This window comes from Echeneis naucrates, chromosome 5, assembly GCF_900963305.1.
Source record: "Echeneis naucrates chromosome 5, fEcheNa1.1, whole genome shotgun sequence".
Lineage (NCBI taxonomy): Eukaryota > Metazoa > Chordata > Actinopteri > Carangiformes > Echeneidae > Echeneis > Echeneis naucrates.
Genome location: NC_042515.1, coordinates 9,772,229 through 9,797,913, shown reverse-complemented (window position 1 = coordinate 9,797,913; position 25,685 = coordinate 9,772,229). Strand labels below are relative to the sequence as shown.

At 38.9% G+C, this 25,685-nt stretch overlaps 1 protein-coding gene across 5 annotated transcripts in view; it reads right to left on the bottom strand.

Annotated features, from left to right (window-relative positions):
• Positions 1–17,467, bottom strand: part of pparg (peroxisome proliferator-activated receptor gamma) — a 32,467-nt gene extending 15,000 nt beyond the window's left edge. The window contains exons 1-3 of one of the 5 annotated variants that reach the window (XM_029503272.1): positions 17,219–17,467; positions 1,387–1,683; positions 999–1,165 (exon numbers count right to left, since the gene is read on the bottom strand). In XM_029503272.1, the coding sequence (XP_029359132.1) occupies positions 999–1,165; positions 1,387–1,678 (459 nt within the window). In that variant the 5' untranslated portion in view covers positions 1,679–1,683; positions 17,219–17,467. Of the gene's footprint in view, positions 1–998; positions 1,166–1,386; positions 1,684–6,994; positions 7,029–16,742; positions 16,877–17,218 lie in introns of those variants that run through there. The other 4 variants (XM_029503273.1, XM_029503269.1, XM_029503271.1 and 1 more) reach the window with 4 other exon arrangements.
• Between the last annotated feature and the right edge of the window lie 8,218 nt (positions 17,468–25,685).

The following is a 25,685-nucleotide window of genomic DNA, read 5'->3' as shown; positions in this document are numbered from 1 at the left end:
ATCAGATATGACAACATTTATAGTGCCTCATTTAATGTGGAACACTTCACAGATTTGCTTAAAGTATTAGAGACAGAATATATTCCCAGGAATAATTTCAGACCTTTGAAGACATCCTGGCACCTACCTGACTGAATAGATACAATGAACAGCTGCCATGTCTATGCAGAACTATGCCAAAATGAATAGCTACACTTCTTATAAGGTCTTAATCTTTCAAAGAAAATGGAAGTAAATGTGAAACCTCCCCCTCAGTCTATTAGTTATTTATATCCTATACAGACAGAGCTGTCTGTGTGTTTGTAAAAGCACAAGCCTCTGTTGAGCCTTTGCATGATGGAAAATGGGGCTTGTGGTTAGAGTGACAGACATCAAAAAGGTTTTTTAAAAAATGCAACATTTTCTCCAATGCATTATCAGGTTTTTATTCCGCTGACATGTTTTACCTCAGTGTGAGAAATGGTGAAAAAAAGAAAGGCTGGCAGAGAAACCAAACTTCGCAGTAGAACTTAGAACACACATTTACCATTTCCTGACATGAGGCTAAGGTGGTATGACTGTCAATTTTTTTTTCTTGAGTGTTACTTTGTTAAAGTGACAGCCAATTATTTTCCAATGTTCTGCAGTGGTTTTTAGGACATCATAAGCATTTTCAGATCACGGGACGCCAAGAAATTCCTCAGCTAAAAAGAGGGGAAAAAACATGTTTTTGCCAGAAAAATAAACGATATCACAACAGATGACAGTTATAATGTATCTACTCATCCAATTCTAAAGATTTGTTTCTTTACTTGGTCTTTTGTAATGGCAGATTAAACATCTTTGTATTATGAGATGTTGGTTGGACCATCTTGATACAAATTTAAATAATTGAAATAAATGTAGTTATAGCTCTAGTTTGATGCAATTTGCTTTTTTTAGTTACTGCTGACATTGCCCTCCCCACTTTGTTTATATGTCTTAGTTTCATCTTTACTCATGATATCTTTCAGTCCTACCTTACAGCCCTCACAGGCATGGACACCATAGTGAAATCCCGAGGCTTTGTCCCCACACACACGGCACTCGATGTTCAGTGATGCTGCAGCTGTATCGTCCTGGAGCTTTGAAAACACGGGACTGTCAGAGTACTGAGGTGGTGACTCTGGCTCCAGCTTGACTGAATCTAGGAAAAGGATAATGATCAGACAGGTGGGATGCACAAGAACAAATCAATATGTTAAACAGCCCTCCTCTTACTGTTGTGTACCTGATCCATGTTAACATTTTTGTCAAACTTGTCAAACAAGCACCTTATGATTCAGGCTTAACCTTATTCAGCTAAAGAAAAAGAATTTAGATTATGCTCTTCAGCTCTGCTTACACCATCAAACAGACTGGACTTACTGTGTGTGTTCAGCTCCATCCTGTAGCCATGAATGTTTGTATAGTCCATGTTAGTCAGGTGTTCCTCGCTTTGTGCTGGACTGGGGTCATAGGCCACACTAACGGAAGAGATGGAGGATCCAAGTGGGGGAGACAGTGAAGATGCGATGGAGTTGGAAGAGATGGATGCATAGTCTAGTGTAGACAAATGCTTCATGTTGAGGGAGTGGGGGCTGTCGTCCAGTTCGGAGAGCTCTATGGCATTCAGACTGAAACCGACAGGCCAGGCTAGGAGCTGCTGTGTGTCCACCATATCTGCTGTAGAGAGAGAGATGGAATAGTGAGGAGTTGGTGGATGCAATATCCTTTGTTGATTGTATGTGTCCTTGTTAAAAGAAAATAACTAGAGAAAAACTAGCCAGAGGAGGGGAGGAAAAGCAAGTTGGAGGGACAGAGAGAATGGGAGGAGGAGAAAAACAGGAAGGGAGAAAGATAACAATGAAAATGTGCATAGACAAGTTCACATTCGGCATAGTACACGCTGTTAATGATTACATATATCAGTTCAAAATAGTCTATAACATAAACAGTGGATACATGCACTCCCATGCAAACAGCACGGTGGGTGGATGGGTAACCCTGGTCCTCCAGCTCATCTGTTATCTAGTAAACAGGGAGGCAGATTGTGTCACAAGGAGTACACGACGAACTCTGGCAGTAAAGAATGCTTCATTTGCTCAAAACACTGTCTAACTCTGTTTCTGTTTGGGTTGTGTGATTGCCCAACCAAAGGACACAGAAAGCAGGACTCTTTGAGCCTCAGTCTGTATGAGGCCAAGGATGTACAGTATAATGACTCTTGGAGTTAAAAGGCCTGCACATTCTAAGTGCTAAAATGTGTTACACTAAAACCAGGCACCCTGCGTCTCCCAACCTTATTTAGATTTTAATATTTATTCTTTTTGATAAACAAGAAAGCCAAATTATTTCTAAAAGGGCATTTTCGTTTTTATGGGAACAATTTTTTGTGGTGGATTCGATGCTCTAGCAAATGTTAGTGCCAGTGTACACTGTAAAGCAACAAGCACACAGACAATACTAGGTATTGGCTCCTTGGTTTTCACCTTCCTATGGGATTTGTTGACACAAAGAAAAATACTGCCTTTCATCAAAGTCTTCCTGTAATGAATCATGTCATCTATGAAGCAGAAAAGCACATAAAATGCATCCCAGTTGTGGAGAAACTGAGCTTAATCAACATTCACAAACTGCAGAAATTCAGCTCTGGATTGATTTAAAATGTATGAATGCTCATCAGTCAATTCAACATCTAACCCAGGTGGGCACATATTGGAGGGGAGAAGTGAGCCGAGTTGGTCAAAGTCCAGTCTTCAGAGGTTGCTACCGTACAAATCGAAGGCAACATGTAATCATGTAATCGGAACAAATGCAGTGACGTACCAATTAGTCTCTTCGTTTATTAATATAAATAACTGCACTTGGCAAAAAAAAAAAATAAATATATATATATATATATATTTTGGTGCTATTCTAAAAATAAATTCTAAAAAATACTGATACATATCAGTTCATTATATTTGAGGGTAAGCCTGGAAAAAAGTTTTTAATATATATTTATATATTTCACTTACCTTTTCCGCCCCAACAATTTATTTTTTTTAAATTCTTCAGTTTAGGAATGATGCTTAATCATCAATCAGCTGCCTAGTGATTAATTAGAGAAAAACTTTTGATCATCTGTCAGACCTTATATATATATATATATATATATATATATATATATATATATATATACATGTACAGGCCAAAAATTTGGACACACTTTCCTATTCATTTGAATGAGAAGGTGTGTCCAAACTTTTATATACACACACACACGTGTGTGTGTGTGTGTGTAAATATGTGTAAGTGTTTGTATGTGTGTATCAGGCTGTAAAATAGTGCTGGAAACTACTTAGTTTCCCACGCTTTTTTCTTTTTTCAAGAGGGAGGAAACCATGCTTGAATTCTGACCCTGATTTAAACTAAAGAAAGTATGAAAAGGAAAAGACACAGTGGCAACAATTTATAAATAATCAATAGAGTAAAAGGTCTGTGTACTGAACTTAATGGCCTGCCAAGCAACCCTTTGTAACGTACACCAAATCTCAAAATAAACTCCCTCTAATCAACCTCAAAAAAAGAAAGAAAAAAAAAAAAAGTGTTGGATTATGCAACAGGACATAACTAAAATAGCAATACTCAGATGGCACAGCAGCACCAGGTATAAAAATTGCTTGAAATGATTCCAAATTATCTGCCAAAACATCCCCACGAAGCAAACATCCTCTTTTCTCAACTACTCATTGTTTCCTTTTTTTTGATTGGAATGTGGCAACAAAAATCAGCGGGGGATCCACTTAAAATTCACACCGTCTGTGACATTGTTTCAGAACAGGAGAGAGAAAGCATGTGCGTGTTTCCCTGCAGGCTGTAGCTTCCACCCGCTCTGGAAGCAGCTGAGGGGAAAAATGCTGACTATTAATAACCAGAGAAACCTGGCTATTTTTCCATTTGTTGGCCACTGGCCAGGTGATACGAAGCTAAAATAGAAAGCAATCGGAGCAACTTGTGTCCTTGTTGGCATTGAATCATATGGAGAAATATAGCTAGTGGGAGAATGCGCTCCACAGATGAAGAATGAGGGCGATGAAGTGAGGGAGGTGACTTAGAGCGAGTCCCCAGACAGTTTCAAGACATTAAATGGCACCCAAGAGGTTTTGGGAAAAACCCCTTATCTTAGGAAACTCATGCTCTGCGTTCAACACCTCTTGAAGAGAAAAAAAAGGAAGGCTGCAGCAGCCTGGCAGTTAAACCACGGTACTTAAATTATGGTGTAATTGAAGGGGAAACAGGTTTGTAGTTGAGTGTCCATGGAGATGCTGCAAAGCAAAAGCTACTGAATTCAACATTTTTATGTGCTGTGTGGGCAAACAACTTGTCAGACTTCATAAAAGGTGACAAATGAATGCAAGCTTTATCCAGTGAGTAGAGTGTTTGAAAGTATTTGTGTAGATGTGTGTGACAGTTTAGCCAGTGTCTCCTGCCAGTGCTCAAATTTCCACATGCGAGAACTTGTCTTCCAGTGTGTAGGAGTACTTTCTGTCATCTATTTCCTCACTCACGACATAATAACAAAAGGCTAACGTCAAAACTGGCAAGCAGGTCAGGCAAGCAAATGTAACCTGTATGAGCCCGGCTTGCACTGGGGCTTATATGTACAAGAAACAGCATAAACATCAAAACAAAAAGCATGAGCAACGGTACAAGCTGACACAAAAACTGGATTATTAAATGAAATTACTATGTTAACTTTGGGAGTGGTAATAATTCTGTTCTCACAACGTGAAAGCTGCAGTTCTGGAAAATTAGATGAATTCAAGAGGTCAAACAAAGAGATGTGAAATCTTTTCCTCCAGGGACAAAGTTGCAAAACAAATTAAATGTTTTTTAATGTTCATATTTCCTCATAACTGCAATGACTTGGTCGAAAGCGGACTGAAGTGAAGGCAGGGGATCAGGTTTCTGCCCAGAGAAGGCTGGAAGTCTTTTGAATGTGGACGTTTATTGATTTTGATGAATAAGCTCTTTGTCAGGTTGTATACAAAAAGAAGGAAAATACAGCTCAACAACAACAACAACAACAACAAAAAAAAAAGACAGCATGAGAGCTGAAAAGTTGACAATGACTACACTCTGAAGTCAGACAATATCCAGCGCTGTCATCATCTCTCCTACACTCCTACACAGCAGGAGTCATTTAGGAGTCAGGCAAAGAAAACCCACCAGTTGAGCTGTAGTTTATGACACGATTGTAGTCATGTGAGCAACAGAAGAGAAAACCTGTCCTGCTGCATTCAAAGGCATTAACACCCTCATCTTCTCTGTTTGAATAAAAGCTCTGAGGGTGGGAACCACTGAGCCATCAGAAGCACTGACAGACATTTTGGGTACAATGCATACAGTTTAGGTCGTTCACGCAACCAGACTAAATGACAGAAATTGCAAACAGTTAAGTATAAATAAGCTTAATTTAGCTCAGTTTAAAACCTGACAACTGTTGTATCTCCCCTGTAGATACCCACTTTTTCTTTTTTTTTTGCACAGTAAGCCATTTATATGATTACACAGTTGCCCTGTGTGTATGTGTGAGTTAGTGCTCAGAGCTCTGTGACTTCCTGACCTCTTCATGCAAAACGGCATGTGGTTCAGTGTCAGTGACTAAAACAAAGATTTGCCCGCCTGCATGTCTGCCTCACAGTCCCCCACAATTTCTCTGAAATGATGATGTGTGAAGTGTGTAGTCCTGCATGAGGAAACTGTGGGGCACTGGATCACTTGTTGTGATAATATTGCGGTTTATTAAAATGTAAAAAACGTGATGATGGGCCAGCATTTGACATAGGAATGACAGGGAGCGACAACCTGCATGCAGTGGATATTTTAACGCTTCAGTAAACTGCCACTTTTTCTTATCTGTGGTGGTATAAAGCCACTATGGGCAAAATTAGGTGCTTGGGTCTTCCCCCATCTGCAACTAAATGATCAAAGGGAGAGCAATGGAAAACTAAGCACACCCTAGGTGTCAGCCAGAGGTCTGGATTGTCCTCTCGACAGAAACGAGAGTCTCCTCACTGTCTGAAAACCCACTTGCTTGGTTAGTACTGAATTTACTCAAGAAACTTCAAACACTGACAAAGTTGGAGGTTACAAACCTCAATCTCTGTCTGCCAGGCACAGCTCTGAGTAAAACAGCATCCAGACAGTCTCTCTCTGATTTCTATGATTAATAAGTAAGTTTGCTATTATTTTGTCTTTCAACTTCCAAATCTGGGAAAATAGATCAGGCTCAGGTCACCATGAGGTCAAACTGAGGTGGAGAAACCTAAAATATTGCGATAAGTTATCTTTGAATATTATACACACACACACACACACACAGACACACACAGACCTTGCCTTGAATCATCAGTGAAGGATATTATTGAATTCATAAATAACAATTTTGTCTCTGTTTTTAACTTAAATCATCTGTCTTCATTTCATAAAACAAGACGCTCAAGAACTCAGTGAAAAAGACAAAGACTGAATAAGGGTAATATTGAGCTGCCTCACTTTATTAAGTCACTTGATTTTTTTTTTTTTTTCATTTGGCCACAACAAAAGAGAGAAAATGTTTCACCTGCATGTTTTTGAGCTCACTGGTGCCACCAAATGAAACATTTGTTTTGAACACAAACCCAAGCTAGCTCACAAAGAAAGAAAAAACTGAAAACTGTCTGAGAGAAGGCATGCTGCATATCAGACAAAACTAGCTGACCTGCTATATCTCACTGTTAAGCGCTGATGTCTGTTCTAATGCACTAAGAGCGTAAAGGAAAACACCCAACATTGTGATTCAATGTACAGCTCTAACAACATCTGCCAACTTAGCTCTTCAAGCTCTTCATCAGAGCAAAGTGTAGACAGATCTCAGCTTCATTGTACAAACACACTGCTGACACACACTGATTGACTGACACATGCTTAAACAAGCACACACACAAAGGGTGCAGGAAAGCCCACTCACCCTGTTTCTCCCGTGTTCAACGAGTGTTCAGTGTCAGCTCACTGACCTGCAAGTAAATGGCCATGGCAGTAAAGTGACTAGTGTGTGTGTGTGTGTGTGTGCCCTTGTGTGTCCATGTGTGTAGTCATGCTTTTCCTCAGGAAGTGATGACCCATAGAAAGGGAACAACACACACATTTTCTCTTTCTAACAGTCTGGGCTCAGCAGAAGTTCAGACAGCTAACTATCATGTGGTCCATGTTTGTGTGTGAGTGCAAGTATGACTGTGCGCAATTGTGTGGGTCTTTTTCATTTCTCATTTTTTATGTTTCTACATAATTACAAATTACAAATTCCTGTCTCGAAAGGTTTCCTTGAACCTAAGTGTGTGCGTTTGTGTGTGTGTGCATGTATGTGTTAGGTGGTAGACATCAGATGCAGATGATTTCCTGTTGCTTAACTCTGACAGGCGACCTCATCATGCCTCTCTGGTTGCACTTCTCTCCAGCAGCCCAGTCACTCATTGTGTGACAGCAGTGACACACTCACTTCTCCCTCCTTATGCAATACCAGCATAATATGAGCTTGTTTGTGCTCTGATTTTATTTTTAACATTATCATGGTTAAAAATTCTAACCATCAAATATAAATAATTATTTACTCAATAAACTTAAAACTTGATTTAATTATTATACTTTAACAATAATGATTAATGCGCACCTTCCATTCAAAAATTATTTAAAGAATTTCTCCACAGCAACGTATCTTGCAGAGCACATATAAATGACACATAATTCCCATGACAAACAATAGAGAAGTGGTTTCTTGACTGTGTCAATAGAATATTTCTACTTTCATTTGTATATCTAGTTATGTTATGTGACTCTGCGGGGAAACACAAAAACTGACAAAGCAAAATGTACGACCAAAGTGGCCCTGAAATAAAGGAAACGAGACGGAAAAGTCAGGTAGACTTGGGAGACAGAGAGCCTCGGCTTGTCTGTTGCCATCAATCATTCGCCTGCAACTGTGTTGTTTTGGCAGATAAGATCGGGGTTGAACAGGTACGGTCAAGTGATCACGTCAGCTTGGCAGAAGATTTCACTCTTCCACTCCAACACCACAAATGTGCATGGAGATAAAACCTTAGCTTATTGTCTTTTATATAGAAATGAATGTAACCAACACTGAGCAATTCTGGGAATAACACATGCACTTCAGTATATCAAGGCCACACAAAGGTTTGCACTTGGAGCTGCCCACAGCAAAACAAATGTAGCACTGTGCTTAACAGCCTGAAGACACCACAGCGCTGTAGGTGGTGCCACAGACCTCAGATGCAAAGTGAATCTGAAAAACCTCAGTTGTAGGGGAAAACTGAAAAATTATTCATCAGATGATTTTTTTTTTTTCATCTGTGAAGAGACTAGTTCTTTGTGTTTCTGTTCATTGTTATTGAAACTAATCACACCTCAAAGGATTAGTATCGGCTTAACTATGAGGATTTGTACTCTACATTTGACACCCTATGACTAGTGTCAGCGTTGAGTGGCAAGAGTGTTTTCATTAGATCAAAGTGAAAAAAAAAAAACATTTGCACACCTGGTTTGAACCACAAGATGCATGCGCCTTTGAGACTTTACTGGGTGTGCTCGCACTAAAGGCACATAAGAAGGGCTATTTACAGGTTCACCAAGAGGCTGCAAACCTAAAAGGAATTGTTTGCCATTTTGTAAAATATAAACATTTTACATTTTTTGAAAGTTTGACAAGAACATCAATACCACTATCATAACTATGTTTTTGCTTAGCTAACTTTCCTCGCCAGTGTGAAGTCCAAAAATAGTACTACCAGCTCATCTAAAGCTCAGAAATTAACATGCTCTGCCAAAACAGCTGTCTCTGTGTGCGGTGGCATAGACAAGATAATGGTATCAATCGTTGATCAAACTCAGGAGAGGATAGCACCCAAAATGTTGAGCTCTTGTCCCTTCTGATATCAATGATAAAGCATCAGTAATTCTCTCACTACTGCACAGGCAACTGGACAATGTGACATTATTAATATTCAAATTGGCATGAAAGCGGTAGGCTGAATACATAAAAGCACTGTATCACCTAAAACCACTCAGCCAACAGTTCCTCACCCAGAGTGGAACAGCCTTATCATGACCATCTGGCTATGTTTCTGATCTTGGTCACAAAGATTGCTGTCATACCATCATTCTAGTCACATTTATAATTAGCTCAATAACTGTAATGGGTGTCTCTGCCTTAGGCTGTTCCTAACTCCCAGTAGTAATTTAGAAATCACCAAGTATATTTGATACATGTAGCATGCTAAAATGCTCAAACAAAAGGGGCTAATCTAGCTATTCAATCAGTCAAATTTGCCTTTTAGTCATTGCCTAAAAATTTAATTATCCATTGTGATTCTAAGAAGAGTGAGCTTGCCAGATTCACAAACACTGATATTCAGGATGTGTTCTACATGGCTGTCAGGATCATAATGCGACTGGGACGTGAGTTGGGCCTTGTTTAACAGGCGGACATAGTCACTAAAGAGGCCGCTAAACAACACTCTGGAGAATTGTCGAGAAAGATATCGGAACCTTTCATGCAAACAAAGGAACACAAATTATGCTGCGTATATTTTCACATGAAAGGGCATGCATGCACCTGAAAGATAAAGACTCTCTATTTAATTGGAGATGGAGATACATAAAAAAACATGGACACACACGAGCACACTGACCGCCATGGCATACATACGTCTGCTCCATATGCTGCTATCTGGGAATGTGCACTTTTCACAATCTAATAATCTGAGTTTAAAGACACGAACTTTCACCTAATTCCTTTAAATAGTTTTGAGTTTATAGCTGATGGCCCCCCTTGAGCTTCAAGTGCTTCCCTGCTGGATAAGAGAAAGGAGTGGTGCATACTGTCAAGGCCTCACACCCCCCATCCACAAACACACACATGTGCAAATAGAGATATATGCACAATCTTTCGCACTGAAAGACATCTATGTGAGGACACGTGTGCCAAGGATAAATAAAGCGAAGATGGTGCACTCCTTCCATTTATAAGAAGAGATGAGTGTCAAAATTCATTGATCCTTGTCTCCCACACTTGAACAACTTGTCATACCCTATACACAATTCTGAGCATGAAACTGGGGAAGAAAGTAAGAAAGGGTAATAAACAAGATGAGGGTGAAAAGCTGAGAGTAGACTCAGATAAATGACAGATTGTAGGGTCAATACAATTATCAGTTATGCAAACATTTCACAGGTTAATTATCTCTTTATGCTAGCACAAACTCTGTGGTGTGAGTGGTAGTGATTTACAGCTAAACTTGTGTTTTGACAGATATGGGGAGGGAGGGGGGGGCATGCAGTAGGAAGAAGGAGAGGTACAATGTGGGGAAGGGTCATACCCTGTTCCTCAAAGTGAAGAGGAAAAGCTAGGAGTGTGCTGCCTTCAGCTGCAGGTTGAGTGAACAATAACAAAACAAAACATGACGTGAATCTCATTCACAGAACGTACTGGAAATATGTGTTCTGGGAAAGGTTTACGCAGAAGAAACGGATCTAGAATTGTATATGATAAAGAAAGGTTTGGGAAATGAGCAAAATAAGTGTCAAAGTTGGTTCAGCAGTTGACCGATCAGTGACTCCCTGACCTGGCTGGATAACTAACTACTCTGGTGCTTCTAAGCACAAACTAACCTTAGTTAGTTAGTTAGTTGGTAGGTTGTCCCATTAACATCCACTGTGTAGTATTGTGCTGTTATGGAAGCTGATCTTGGCTGCTGTCAGAGTTAAGTTGAAATTTTGTTCTACTCTTATGGAATGGAATAAGAAGTTGATTCTCCAGTAAACCCATACATGAGATGGTCACCTTAAACATTTTTATCCTGCACTTTAAAACGCTCTCATCTTCAAGCCATAAATGTTTAAAAATAGATACAATAAAAAAGCATAACATCCGTCTGCTTGTTCACGTAGCTCAACAGTAGACTGATAATAAAAATCCCATTTACAATAAAAATCAGTGCAATCTTATATTTTTCATTCATTCAGTCATTTTTCATTACATTACTAAGGCCTTCTTCTGTGCCAACAGTATAAATATACTGTTGACAGTTGCTACAAATTATAAGCCTAATTTATCTGAAACGAAGAACAAAGTTGGTATCCCACTGAAATACTCATTGTAAAGTGTACATATGTTATATTCAATTAATTGACACAAATGAAAATGATAACTAAACGTGGTGCATCTTAGGAAACTGTTGAAACTGTTAATTCACACTTATAATAAAGACAAGGAACTACAAGAAGCCTGAACAACACAAAGAGAATAAAACAACAGCTTCTGGACAGGGCTAGTCACTAACACACTTAGTTCCTGTTTTACCACCATGGCCATTTGACATTTAAGAAATATTTGCTAATTTTAAATTGAAGAGGTGGATTTCATTCATCCTATAACATTTGAAAGGACCTGAACTTGTGATGTCTCAAGCAGTACTCCAACTAGTGAATACATGGAGAAGCTTGTGCACACCCAGTCTGAGTCAATCTTCAGTTTCCTCTAGAGACAGAAGCTTTGACCCAAAGAGCTGCTGTTTGCCCCCACATCTTCAAAAAGGGAAATCAGGGCAAAGTTTGGTGGACATCTTGGCTGTCTGTTGAATAATATCTATGTGAAAGAGCATTGGCAAGAAAATTATTCTTATTTGTGTGTTTGTGAAGAATGATTAACATGATTCTTTCCCCTATTCCTTGAACTTCTATTTGTGTTTTATATCCACACAGAAAAAAACTGAAACTTGTACAGTGACAGGAAATAAATCTGCAACTTATTTAAAAACTAATAGTTTCTCTAAGTTGAGGAAAAAAAAAAAGCTCAGTGGAAAAAAAGTGCTGTGGAACTGCAGTTAACAACTGACATCATCACATCCTATTGCCTTCTACCCTAACAAAGACGTTTATTAGCTGTAATAAAGGCAAAGCTTGGTGTATTGGAAGTAGGGATGGTAGCATTAACCAGTTTTACAGTTAACCAAGATTTAAAATGTCATAATTATTCAGCCATAGAGGCTAAGTAATATTGAGATTTAAAAAAAAAAAAAAGCAAAGCGATTATGTTCAACAATTATGTTTAACTTTTCTGTACGTGCCGGCTAAATTGCTACACGTGAACTAGCTAAATTGCCTTCAAAGCTAATTATGCTACAAGAACAATTTCAGAAGCAGCAAGCAATCTTTATTCTCATAAAAAAAATTGTGAAACCATTAGTGTGACGTGTTGCGGTTGTACAAAGGATAGCCAGGAGGTTGTTGAAGATGACAACCGCCCAATCTGAATGACCCGGTGAAAGAAAGGTTCAACACATCCAGTTTGGTGCAATATCAATATGATCACCATCCAGAGAGGCACTCACAATTAAAGGTAAACAGTTTAACGACCCTACAACACCATGTGGTTTACAACTGGTGAGCGTGTGTGTGCGTGCATATTTAACAAATGACTATTACAAATTATTCAAATCATTAGGCATGAATGACAATTGAGAATCAAACCATCAACATCCATAATAATTGTGAAACCATGATTATTTCTCTTACTATAATCATACCATCTAAATCCATAACTGTCACATCCCTGACTTCTCCTCCAGTAGCTTGAAGACGAGAGCAGCTCAGTACAGTAACCAGTTAGTAAGAGATGGTAACCTAAGCCCACAGCTGGCGCTCATACACTGTGCAGTCACATGGCATTTGGGTAATCAGTTGTGGAAATGTGATCAGTCAGTCAGTGACCTTTGACCTTATTGGGCTGCCACTGCTGTCCCACTTCAGCCAAAAATGGCCCGGGTACAACTTCTTTTGTTTTCAAGACATTTCGATGGCCTTCTTTCAATTTATTATAACCTATTTATAAACAAGCAATTAATTTAATTAACGATCAATCAAAAATATCTTCAGCAGGTTGGCCACTGATGACAGTAAATGCCCTTGTAGTTCAAACAGTTTTTTACAGTCCAAAAAGAGCAAGTTAGTAAAAGGAAGTTGAAATGTGCTAGAATGAAACCAGACACAAAATTTTATTTTTGCTGCTGCAACTTCTTCACCATTAAGGAGTAACAAATAGACCACTTATATTAAGTGGGAATGAGAAACAGTTAGAAAGATATACCAGATGTGTTTTCAAATTAAATCAGATTTCAGTCAAATCAAATTTAAATGTGAGCAAGACCTGAGAGCCATGATGCTGCTTGATGGAACTTGCATTAAAATATGCTCTTGTCTAATCCAGACAGAGACTGTTTTAAAAACAAAGTGCAAGAAGTTGGGAAATGAGAATAATGTTTTTCTGCACACTGCCAAGTCAGGTCAGGTCAACTTTATTGTGTCCCCACAGGGGCAAATATTGTGCTGCCAGTAGTAATCCATCCATCCATCTTCTACTTATCCGTTTCTGGGTCACGGGGGGTGCTGGAGCCAACCTGAGCCAATGTACCAGGCTGGACAGGTTGCCAGTCCATCACAGGGCCAACACACAGGAGACACACAGAGACCAACAACCACTCACACTCAGACCTACAGACAATTTAGAGTCACCAGTCAACCCAAACATGATGTCTTTGGACGGTGAGAGGAAACTGGTGTACCCGGAGGAAACCCACGCAAACACGGGGCGAACATGCAAACTGCACAGAAAGGCCCCAGGCCGGTAACCAAACCCACAACAGCTAAGCACTACGCTGCCGTGATGCCCCCAGGAGCAATCACAATTGCATCAACAAATTTGGAAAATATCAACACAACACAAAAACAAAAGTAAAATACTGTCATCATTCACCCAAAAAATGCTGTGAAAACCAGAATTTCAGCCATTAATTTTAAGCAATATAAAATGATTACTGTGTGTTTCAAATCCAATGTGTTTATTGGTATGATTACATATAATCATACACACATTATATTGACGTATGCATCATGTTAAGTTTATTAGTTCGCTTGTATTAGAACGTCATTGAATGGATGGAAATCTTACATGTTGAGCTGGTAGTCTCTAAGTCACAATTGGTTTGTAAAATGTTTGTTGATGAGATATAAAAAAGAAAAATAAAATCACAAAACACGTGGCAACTGAATTTTTTGCACATAATTTATCTTTACTTTTTTATTAGTGTTTGATGGAGAGACATAGGAGGAGAGAGGAGAAGGAGGATGACATGCAGCACACAGCCATGGCCAGGGATGATATGATATGAAAACCAATTTAACTTCTACTGAAGCATGAGGGAAGAATTGAAATTAGTTTCTGTAAGTGAAATCTAACTCTAAACCACAAAATAATCTTATGAAAATTATTCTTCCGACCACATTTTACTCAAAAAACCCTGATCTTCATTGTTTATCATTAAAAAAGAACACACAATATTTTGTGTTGTAAGAAATTGCCAAGGAGACACAAGATTAACTGGTGGAATTTGCCATCTGTAAACACTCTGGGTACAGTATGTGCTGTATTTCTCTGCAGAAATCTAACTGCACGGCCAAAAATGCAGTAAACTGCATAAAGATTGAACTTGAAGTTAATAACTACACCCTAATTTAACAAACAAATGGATAACCCTCAATCTCAAATACATCGAAGTCATCTGATAGTCCAAATCAAATCTAAACTTTTCGAAAAATGGTTCATATAACGGCAACACGGGGGAAACCTAAATTATTGTAAACAAACCAGGATGTCAGTGGTGCAGAGGCAAAAGTGGTTGGTTTTCTGTGGGCTGAACAGGAGCGTGTCACTTTCTTTTTATCTGCATATTCACACAGATAATAACGTGCAGTTGAGTATTTTCTCTCCTTTCATGCAGTGATTATGTTTGGCTTTTACAGAGGTTTTACCGATGCTTTTTTGTAACCACTGTCACAACAGATGCTAACAACGATTCCTTAAAGTATTTCAGCAGCACAGTGGAAAGAAAAAAAAAAAACAAAAACAAACCATCAACGACAAAAAAAAGTGAGGTGAATCTGTAGAGGTTTTCTTTTTAAACCTAACAATGTCTTTACAGCAACTCGAAGAAAACTTTGTGGTGAAGTTTGTTGTCTACAGAGAGTGATTTCCAGGCAATTCAAGTGACAACATAAACACAGACATAGCAAGCTATCTTGAGACACTCCTTTCATTTATGACAACAGAACAAAGTCCAAATCTGTCACAGTCACTCACTCACACACACACACACACACACACACACACTTTCCAGGAATTATATAACTTCATAAGCAATAACTTACTGACTCTAGCTATATCCCCATAGTTGGTCAGACTCAAGCAGAGACAACAAAATGTTTTACCAACACGTGTTTTCCGGTGACTGATTTAACTTTGCAACTGTTGACATGTCGTACATTAACGATCCAATACAAAATATATATCAAATATATATCATATAACTACACCCTCTTGACAAATTATTACCAAATTAACAAGACAGTTCATCAAACAGCATTAAAATGTGAAACGCATATGGTGATGTATCCAGATGAGCATTGTTCTCCTTCTTCATATCTGATTATTTCTCAACCACAAATTCATCATAAGTTCTACTACTTTAAAATAACCATGTTACATCATTGGTGACATTTTAACATTTACTACACTGAACACCTACTATTTCACTGTCAAAAATAATCTGACCTTGATGGTGATTCATGGCCTGAATGTTCCTTTCCCTTCATCATTATGGGATTCACAGTGGAGACCTTAAAACATTCTTTAAGTAGACGTGAGCAAATTCACTTTTTCTGCCATTTATCTCGAAAGTTCAGCTTTCGGGGTGACTGATTTTGTAGGCTCTTGCTCATCTTTGAAGCAGCGTTTGGTTTTTGTAATGCATACCCTTTAAAAATAAACTTTTCTTGCCTGAAATGGATCATGTTTTGCAGTATATTTTGAAATTAGGTTGATTATTGTGTGACAATGTAGTTATGCCTGCACTTTTAACGCATAGAATCTAACTAAAATAAAGAGCTCTAAGGAATACACATCAAAATCAAATATACTGACCACAAGATATTTTTAATTGGAAGAATAACATTATTCCAAATTAATCACTATGAGCGGACAAAACCACTACTAACCGAATTAATCGCAAAAAAGCGAATGTGTCACATTAGACGTAACAACTTCTAATGCAAAATATAAAAACTAAAGATTACATACAAACATACACAAAATGCTAAAACACTGATAAACATTTTTTATCTTTAGAAATATCAAAATAATTCTGTAACTTTTCTTTATTCGGTCACTGTATTATCAGATTATGGACGAAAGGAGAGGCAGAGTGGGTGAACAAACCACCTCAGTGTTGGCAGTGACAGTCCGAGCCTTGTACTATAAACTGATAAGTTCTCCTCTCAGGTGCCATTGTTGCATCATAACAAAACAACACTCAGCCTTTCTTCACCTCACAGCAATCCCAGCGATAAATCACTGTTGGCCCCTGAGCTTGTGCCCACTGACTGCTGAGTCACGGCCAAGTGTTTCCATTCATTTTAAAAGACGAAAAGAGCCTGAACATTAAGCAGCACCTAAAAATCCCTCACACGACACTGAAGGTAAAGGCACGGGAGAAAAATGCACGCCAGATATGTGAATCTTATTCCTAGAAATCTGTGTTGATCAGAGAGAAGCATGAGGACTGAGAGACGCACTGAAGGTCTGCTGGACTCACCTGAGAAGTCGTGACCACTTTGATGGTGAAAATCTCTCCCTGGTGTTTGCATGTCACACTCACACTCACTCTGTGGTCTGCTGACACACTAACACCAACATCAGACTGAGTGCCAGTTGACAGTCCTGTGGCCGCACCCCCCACCCCCACCACACACACACACACACACACACACACACACACACACACACACACACACACACACACACACACCCCACTGATAATCTATCAAACCGGTAAAGGTGTTCACCTGTACATGAAGCCACACAGGAAGATGGAGGCGGCAAACTGACGACCAAACTTTCCCATTTCATTTCTCTTTGTCAAACAGTTTCCATCAATTAGAAGAATTAACTGATGATGATGATAATAAATCCTCAAAGAAGTATATCCAAACCATTTGTTTTAATACATGGACATTGCCCCCCCCCCTCCCCGGACACAGCGCACACAGAGCCGGGCGGAAGGTGACTGACCTGGTAGCTGTTTTCAGCGGAGCAGACACTCTTTCGTCCCTGGAGCTCGGCCGTTTTTCTTCGGCGGTGAAAACGTGTTTTCCGTGCCGGCCTTCAACAACAGTAGGCGCCTTCCAGTCGTGTCGCCTCCACCGGAGCGGAGTGTCGGTGGATGTGGGCAGGTCCGTTCGCCGCGGAGCTCCCCGGCCCCGGCCCCGCTGCTGCCGCGGCTCCCCCTGTGGTCGGCGGGTCTGCCTCTCTCTCCTCCTCCTGTCGGCTCCGGAGGACACACAGGCATCAAATTACCCTCCACAGCGCTCATTTTCTTCCTTTTCCACATTCCCCTGAAATTTACAGCCAACCACCCCAATTACTTCTTCGGTTGTTCGTTTTCTGTTCAACTCTTGAATTTCTAATTCAGGTTAAAGGAAGTTTGAACTTTTGGCAGGTACACTCACTCTTTCTATTTTCCTCCGGAGGGAGCTGTAAATAAACTATTATACCAAAAAGAAATCCACAAATAGACCCCTTTACTTCATTATAGTTCACCAGTCTAATTAAAGTTCATCAGTTTACTTAATTTAAGTTCACCAGTTTATCTCGTTAAAGCTCACTAGTTTATCTAATTAAAGTCGATGTTTTGTGGTTTATTAATTTCCTGACTCTGTATGATTGCTTGCTAAAGAGTGGAAATGGGTGACCTTAAAACAGCAAGGTGTCACATTTTTACTTTAGTAGTTTTGTAAATTATCCAGTTAAGACAAAAACAATTAGACGAAAAAAGAGATCTTATCAGAGGCGTGTCTTGAATCTGTCAGCTAAAGAAAAATGAGGGCAGACTGAAGAAGACAATGATTGACTATTCAAAGTGATGTAATCACTTCTAGCCCCATCCTGTATGGGTCTAGACGTTTTAGCACGCTAACTTCAGAGGAAGACAGCAAGGGACAGAGAAAGACGAGTTAACATTGGTGATGATTTCCTCTGCTGAAGACAGCTCATGGTTAGATGCATGAAGTTTGATTGAATTCATCCCCAGATATATTGTCCTAGGGGAGACAATTTGGAAGTTCCAACAATTGAATAAACCAAATGTTGTGAAAATCACAAGAAACAGTTTAGCCATCTAAGGGCTGTGTGTGGATAAATTAAAATGTCTTTTTTGTTTTTTGAATCAGGAAGACATTCTGCTAACATGCGACCTACTGTTCAACCATTAAAACTCATCAAACTCATGAAGTGGAAATGAAATGCACAATAAATAGCCCTTTGCAACCAGGTTGAATTTCGATAGACTTTGTTGGACATTACACCTTATAGTAACCAAGCCCAAACCTCTAATCAACTAAAGAGAAATAGGTTTTCTCAAGATCACAAATTCAAATGTCCAAATTTACTGTTTTACTGTATTTCTGGACACTTTGTTTTTTATTAAGGGAATGAAGCTGTAAGGCTGCACAGACAAGATGAGGCATAACAAAAGCTAAATCTTGTTAAATATAAAACAAAATGGCAAAATTGAGTTAGATTTGGTTTCAAATATAGACAGCTGACTACTTCTGAGGAAATGCCTCCACAACCAAATGGTTAAGTCTGTGAAGAACTAAATGTTACTGTTTGTGTCACTTGACCAGACTCTGACCTGTCTGCTCCAGTCACGAAGCTCCTACATGACGCTGAATGATGTTGGTATGTAGGCGAAAGGATTTGGGGTTCTACAGAACATTATTTTCAGAGAAGCAGGCCATCATTTCTGATTAACTGTGAAAAAATATGGTCCACATCAATGGTCTTCTACGGTCTGCTATAGAAAGAGAATTAGGTAATTTCAATTGCCCCAAGTGAAGTCATTCATACTGAATAAGAACACAAAATCCAGCTTTTGAATTTCAGCAATTCATATAACAATCTAAGATTTCAAGTAGTTAAAAAAACAAAAAATAAATTAGTGCTCAATTCTGAGTACAAATGACGATGACTATGCAAGAGAGCGCACACCTGCCCAAAGGCCAAGCTAAAGTCTCACTCTCTTCAACCTGTAAAAAATATAACACAGGAGATGTGAAACACACCTGCACACTGTTTTGAAAGTTCCCATACAGTCTTGTGATCATTTTCAGTGCAGCAAAATGTAAATGCTGTTTAGTTATGTTACTTTCACTGCACAGAAATCATTCTTTGATCTTTCATAACTCAATGCTGTGAACTAAGGAAGCTGGCACACTTTGCTTATTCTCACAAACACACACAGATTTTCCTCCTCTCTCTCGCAGTCTCTCACATGCAGGATATTTTTTATTGCTGTGCATGTCCTCCCCATGCAAATGAATCCCTTGAGAGCTTTGCTGTCACAAACAAAATGAAGAAATAATTTTTCACTGTTTATACATTTGAGTCTCAGGGGACTGAAGCTCTGGTAACTGAAAATGTTCATCGTCAAAGTGCGTCTTTACAAGACTCTCCTACACTTTCCATAAGAGCTAAAGAGTAGTACTGACATGTCTTACAGTAGGCGAGCAACAAGCTATTAAAGATCAAAGTGTGGTGATGAAAATGAAGCCTTAGCATCAGCAATGTTTCAAGACAGCAGGAAATGGGCTAAGAGGGCTCGACTTCCCCTTCATTCTCATATATCCATCCATCTTCTACTGGTTTTTCCGTTTCCGGGTCGCAGGATTCTCATATATATTAGATGATATAAGAACTAAATCTAGATATCATGACGTTAAAGCAGCGTAATGATCGTCGGCCTTCGTTGTCAGCTTGGCTCCAGCAGGTTGGGATGGTCACCAAGATAAACAGGGTTAGGGAAGTATAGGCTCACTTTGGTGTATTAGCCACCCACACCCTTTTCCCTATGAGCAGTGTGATGGAGACGTTCCCACAGATCTCAGCTGTGGGCTCGCCCCATGGACCAAGAATTAAGGAGTGTGCTTTTCCCCTCTCTTCTCTGTATGTGTTGTGTATTCTAGTGCATCTGCATATGTGCACTGACCTTATCTGTAATAAATATACATAATAAGAAAACAGTACTCAAGAGTCAGTTTAAAATATTTCCTGTTTGGTAGTAACCGTATGTGTAACTTTGTCAGTTTTTGACCACAATCAAAATTACAGGAAAGCTAATTTCACATGTAAATGGTGTGGTTTATGTCAAAGATGGAAGGCATAGCACAGGCTTTTAAGTGGGAAGGCATCAAATAATTGAAACATGACAAGAAAGAAAAACACAAAGGTATCAGGTGTAACAAAACTGTTGTGATGTTGAGAGTAAAATATGTAGTCTTCAACTGCATAACATTGATGTGTGATGTTTGTTTGTGAAATTTACTGTATATGAGTGCATGAAAGTGTGTTACAGCATGCTGAATGTGAGAGATCAGATGTACACATTTAAAAGTTAAATGTTAAAAAAAGTAATTTGGATTATGAATATGACAACCACCTTATGGCCTTATCTTTCCAAGCTCACGATGATAATAAAAATAATGTTAATAATGATAATCTGGCCTAAATTGACATTATTTATATATCTTTTTTAATATTCAATACATATACATCTATTATCTCTGTCTTAAGTTAACACTCAACGTCTACATAAAGTTTCCACATGTATATAGTGCCATCTGCTGGTTTAGCACAGCTAGTTCAACCCATCTTTTCATAGATGAGCAATTGAGTATGTTTCGGAGTTATTCTTGAAAATGGCTTCTGGTTAAATCCGGTGCTGATTACCTAATTCAACAACAGACTACAGCAGCTAGTCTGTCTTAGAGTCCCTGTTTTGTCCAGTAAGGTATGAAGTGCTCTCTCAATTTCTCTGCTGCAATATTAATGAGACACTGTGAAGTAATTCAGATGTGCCTTAGTGATTCTGTAAACTTTTTTTCTGGAGGAAAGGCTTCACGTTGTTTACAGACACCACCCACCTGTCAGTGAACTAACACCTAATTAACAGGAGGATGGCAAGTAAAGGGGAATTTTTCCTGTTTGGTTCAGGAAAACATTACATTATATCTCCCGCAAGATCTCAAAACTTATTAGGGAACTGATTTTTTTTTTCTAGAAAGGTTTTAAACCTGGTTTATCTTTCCAAACATCAGTGAACCGCTGCATGAAACAGGTCAATACCTTCTTAAGGTGTGAATAAAACGTCCAGTTTTGCTGCCGCCCTGACACACACATTTCTTCTCGGCTTTCTTTCCGTGGAAAATATCTCCACGCAGCTGACTGAATCGATTGTCCGGAGCTCCTGTTTACATCGCACAAGTTGCACCTGCGACTCTTTTTACGGCACGTCGTGCAAACACACGACTGGCTGCCGTTACTGCGGCAACCGTAACGGAAACTGATTACCGATGTGATAGTTTGGGTTTATGGATCGGATCGGACAGGCAATTTTTTAATATATTTTTTCCAACTAAAAACTTGAAATAGAATAATCAATTAAAGAGAACGAAACATCAGTGTTTTTAACAGTCATTGCTGTTGTCGCCCTGACTCTCTCTCTCTCTCTCTCTCTCTCACACACACACACACACACACAGTTGTAACCATAAAATTCAAAACACCGTATTAGACAACTTGTCTACACAACACAACAGGTGTTCTACCTGGAGGTGCTGTGGCTGCACATCCATTATTACCGGACTGAATGAGAGATTAATGACATTAGCTTAATTCAATCATCATTATAAATGAGGGTGCTTAATGTTTATATCCGACATGTAACTGTTTACTAAGTCTGACTGTGTTTAATGTTTAATGTTTATGTCCGACATGTAACTGTTTACTAAATCTGACTGTGTTTAATGTTTAATGTTTATATCCGACATGTAACTGTTTACTAAGTCTGACTGTGTTTAATGTTTAATGTTTATGTCCGACATGTAACTGTTTACTAAGTCTGACTGTGTTTAATGTTTAATGTTTATGTCCGACATGTAACTGTTTACTAAATCTGACTGTGTTTAATGTTTAAGTCCGACATGTAACTGTTTACTAAATCTGACTGTGTTTAATGTTTATGTCCGACATGTAACTATTTACTAAATCTGACTGTGTTTAATGTTTAATGTTTATGTCCGACATGTAACTGTTTACTAAATCTGACTGTGTTTAATGTTTAATGTTTATGTCCGACATGTAACTGTTTACTAAATCTGACTGTGTTTAATGTTTATGTCCGACATGTAACTGTTTACTAAATCTGACTCTGGGTTGGCCCCCAATTTTCTCCATCTGCTGTAACCATGGCGACAAAGTTGTCTGTTAACCGGGTAGCGAATCTTGCTAACTGGCTGGCTAGCATCACAGCTAAGACAGCAAAGCAGAAAGTGGGACCGACTTTGGTTCAGTTGACTGATTATTTGTTTCGTGAGTGGTAACAGCATACCTCATGTAAGGAAGACACCTTTATTCTTTTGCCCAGCCAACAACTTGAGATAGTTGATTGCAGGGGTGGACAGTAATGAAGTAAATTTAGTTGAGTACAGTACTTAAGTACAGTTTTTGAGTATTTGTCCTTATTATTTTTTGTATTATTTTTGGGGGATACTTTTTACTCCACTACATTTCTATTGATGCTCTCGTTACTCACTGCTTTTGCTCTAGTCTAACATTACCGTTCACTGTTTTTAATTGGAATTGTTTTTGTTACACACACACACCTCTGTACGTGTTCCAGGTAAGAATATGGCCGCGATGTATAATCCTCATCCTACCTGGATTACTTCTCCATAACGATTGGCTCATTCTTCATTATTCATAGTGGCTGTATTACGCATCAGCCTGTATCCAGAGTTTGGATGTCTTCTGTGGATATCACTGACAGCACGGTCCAGCTCTTCATCACTCACAGCTGCATACAGGTCTGTACTCTGCACAAAAAAAACATTAACACCGGGTAATGTCCCGGTCCTTGTGTGTGTTGTTGTGTCTGAAGCGGTGGAGTACTTCTTCTAAATTTGCATTCAATATCTTTGTGCAGAAATAACACCAACAACTTAAATAAATTCCTCTGCACTCTCTCATACCTGACTGCAGCTGCAGTCCTCTCCTCTCTGTGTCTTCCTTCCTGATGGAGCTACCAAACTCAGCTGTTTCTGTCAAAGATAACGTTTTGTGTCGGGCTTTAATACAAGCTAGGCTAATGGACCTTAGCATTAGAGCTGGACAGTTAGCTTACGTTACAAGCTAACAACCCTGTTTCTTACCTTGGTCTACGTTTCTCGTCCGTCTCTTTACCGTCACGGCGTTTTTGAATATTTGATTAGTAAATTCCTGAACTCTTTATTTTCTCTTTTCTTTTCCTTTCTGATCACCGGACTGATGCTGACCAGGCATTTTCCTACCAAACTACAGACAACAGAAAACTTCCTCGCATAGCAACAATAACCAAGGGGGGCGGGGCTTAGCGAAGGCTCGGTGGCCAAACCACTTGTTTGTTTGGGGGGGTTGAAAACAAATAAAAAGCTAAGGTAACTCAAATGTTACCTACCCCCCTGATGTATTGTAAAGATTGGTGAATCATAAACTCTGTTCCAGTCTGTGGAAAAGTGAGCTGTATATATGAATGGCATTAATAAAATGAGTCAGATGAACCCATGGGTACCTGTTCTAAATATAGGAGAAACAAGAACAGGTGAGGACCTACATCACTGGGTCACCCACTGTCAAATCCTCAGTTTATAAGAGAGGCCAAATCATCAAACACATAATATCAGACTCCTCTGTGGACTCACATTGTGTTTCTCAAAGACACAAGCTGTCCACTGGTCAGCTCCCAAGAAAAGGCAGGCATAATCCTCAATGTTTATTCAAAATCTTTGTGACTTAGTTTCACTTCTAAATCAAATCAAATCAAATCAAATCAGATTTATTTGTATAGCGCCAAATCATAACAAAGTTACATCAAGGCACTTTACATATGGAGCAGGTGTAGACCAAACTCTTTATAAATTTATTTAAAGAAACCCAACAGATCCCCCGATGAGCAAGCACTTGGCAACAGTGGCAAGGAAAAACTTCCTTTAAGAGGCAGAAACCTCGAGCAGAACCAGGTTCAGGGGGGGCGGCCATCTGCCTCGACCGGTTGGGTTGAGAGCGGGAGAGAGAGAGAGAGAGAGACTTCTTTCCATAACTACACTCTGAAATGGTTCATTTTTATCAGCAGCAGCTGCATGTCTGTTATAGTTGAAACTCACCTTTTTTCACTTCCAATAAGCTAAAAGATTTACAGAAAGGCTCAAAGGCCAGGATTCTTTGTATTGTATGGTTCAAAACCACTAAATCCTGCATTAACCATCATGCATTTCAATAAGGTTGTTTCACTAGACACTTCCTGCCTTATAAATACCCACATTATTTCTAATTTACTTTCTGTTAGAACTCGGGCGTCTTCAGGCCAACATCATCAGGGCTATTTAACAAACTTGACAAAGTTTCTCCAGAACAACAGGAGACTTTACACACTTGTGATGAGTGATATGTACGACTAATGACCACAATACTGTGTGACATTACTGGGTGTGAAATAGAAACCAGTTCCTCAAAGAGCAGCACAGGTAACAACACAATTCTCACTTAGTGAATCAGTGAAATGATGGAACCACATATTTATTAATTCTTTTTTTATGTACAGGAAAAAAAAAAAACAAACCATCAGTCACTGGATCATGCAAAGCAGTATTGCGTTACAAATAAAAACATAATACTAACAAAGAATATACTGTACCATAAATATGGAGCCTCAAAAAATAAATCAATCAGTCAATATATTACAAAAAATAAACTCCTGAGATGACACGTACATACATACAAATACAATATGTTATAATTTACTATTAACATAGTACTCATGACAGATAAGCGGACAGGTTGATATGCAGTAAGTGTTGAGAGGTTTTTTTTTTTTTTTTTTTTTTTAAACACATATGGACTTAAAATGCAATAACTCAACTGAAGATGAGCAGTCAAGGTTCAGGATGCCATAAAAACACTCCGATAATACAAATAGGATTAATTGTAAATCTGACAGTTTTAATATGACATATCTATCTTGAACCCAGAATCTGACTCAAGTAAAGAGCAACATGGAAATTCACCACTGAAATTAATCTTAGGGAATTGAGAGTAAGGTACTTAACAGATACACAGGTCCTGTATGTATGATCATATTTATATGTATAATAGGATGACAGCACTCAACAGTCATGTTGAGGTGTTATTGCACTACTGTCTCAATGTCTTTTTATGAGAATAATCAACAAATTACACTACTGTGGTTAGATCTACACAGAGGTGAAGCAGGAAATCACAGCAACAGACGTGTAACAGTTTGAAATGCATTCACTTACGTTTTAATGTGGATTCATTCAGCCTGGCACCTTTAGGACCCAAAGCTCTACTAAATTGAGAGCAGTGTGTCATACCCAGTCTAAATCAGTCAAAGTAAATGAATGGATTTCCAGCTGTAAACGTACCAAGT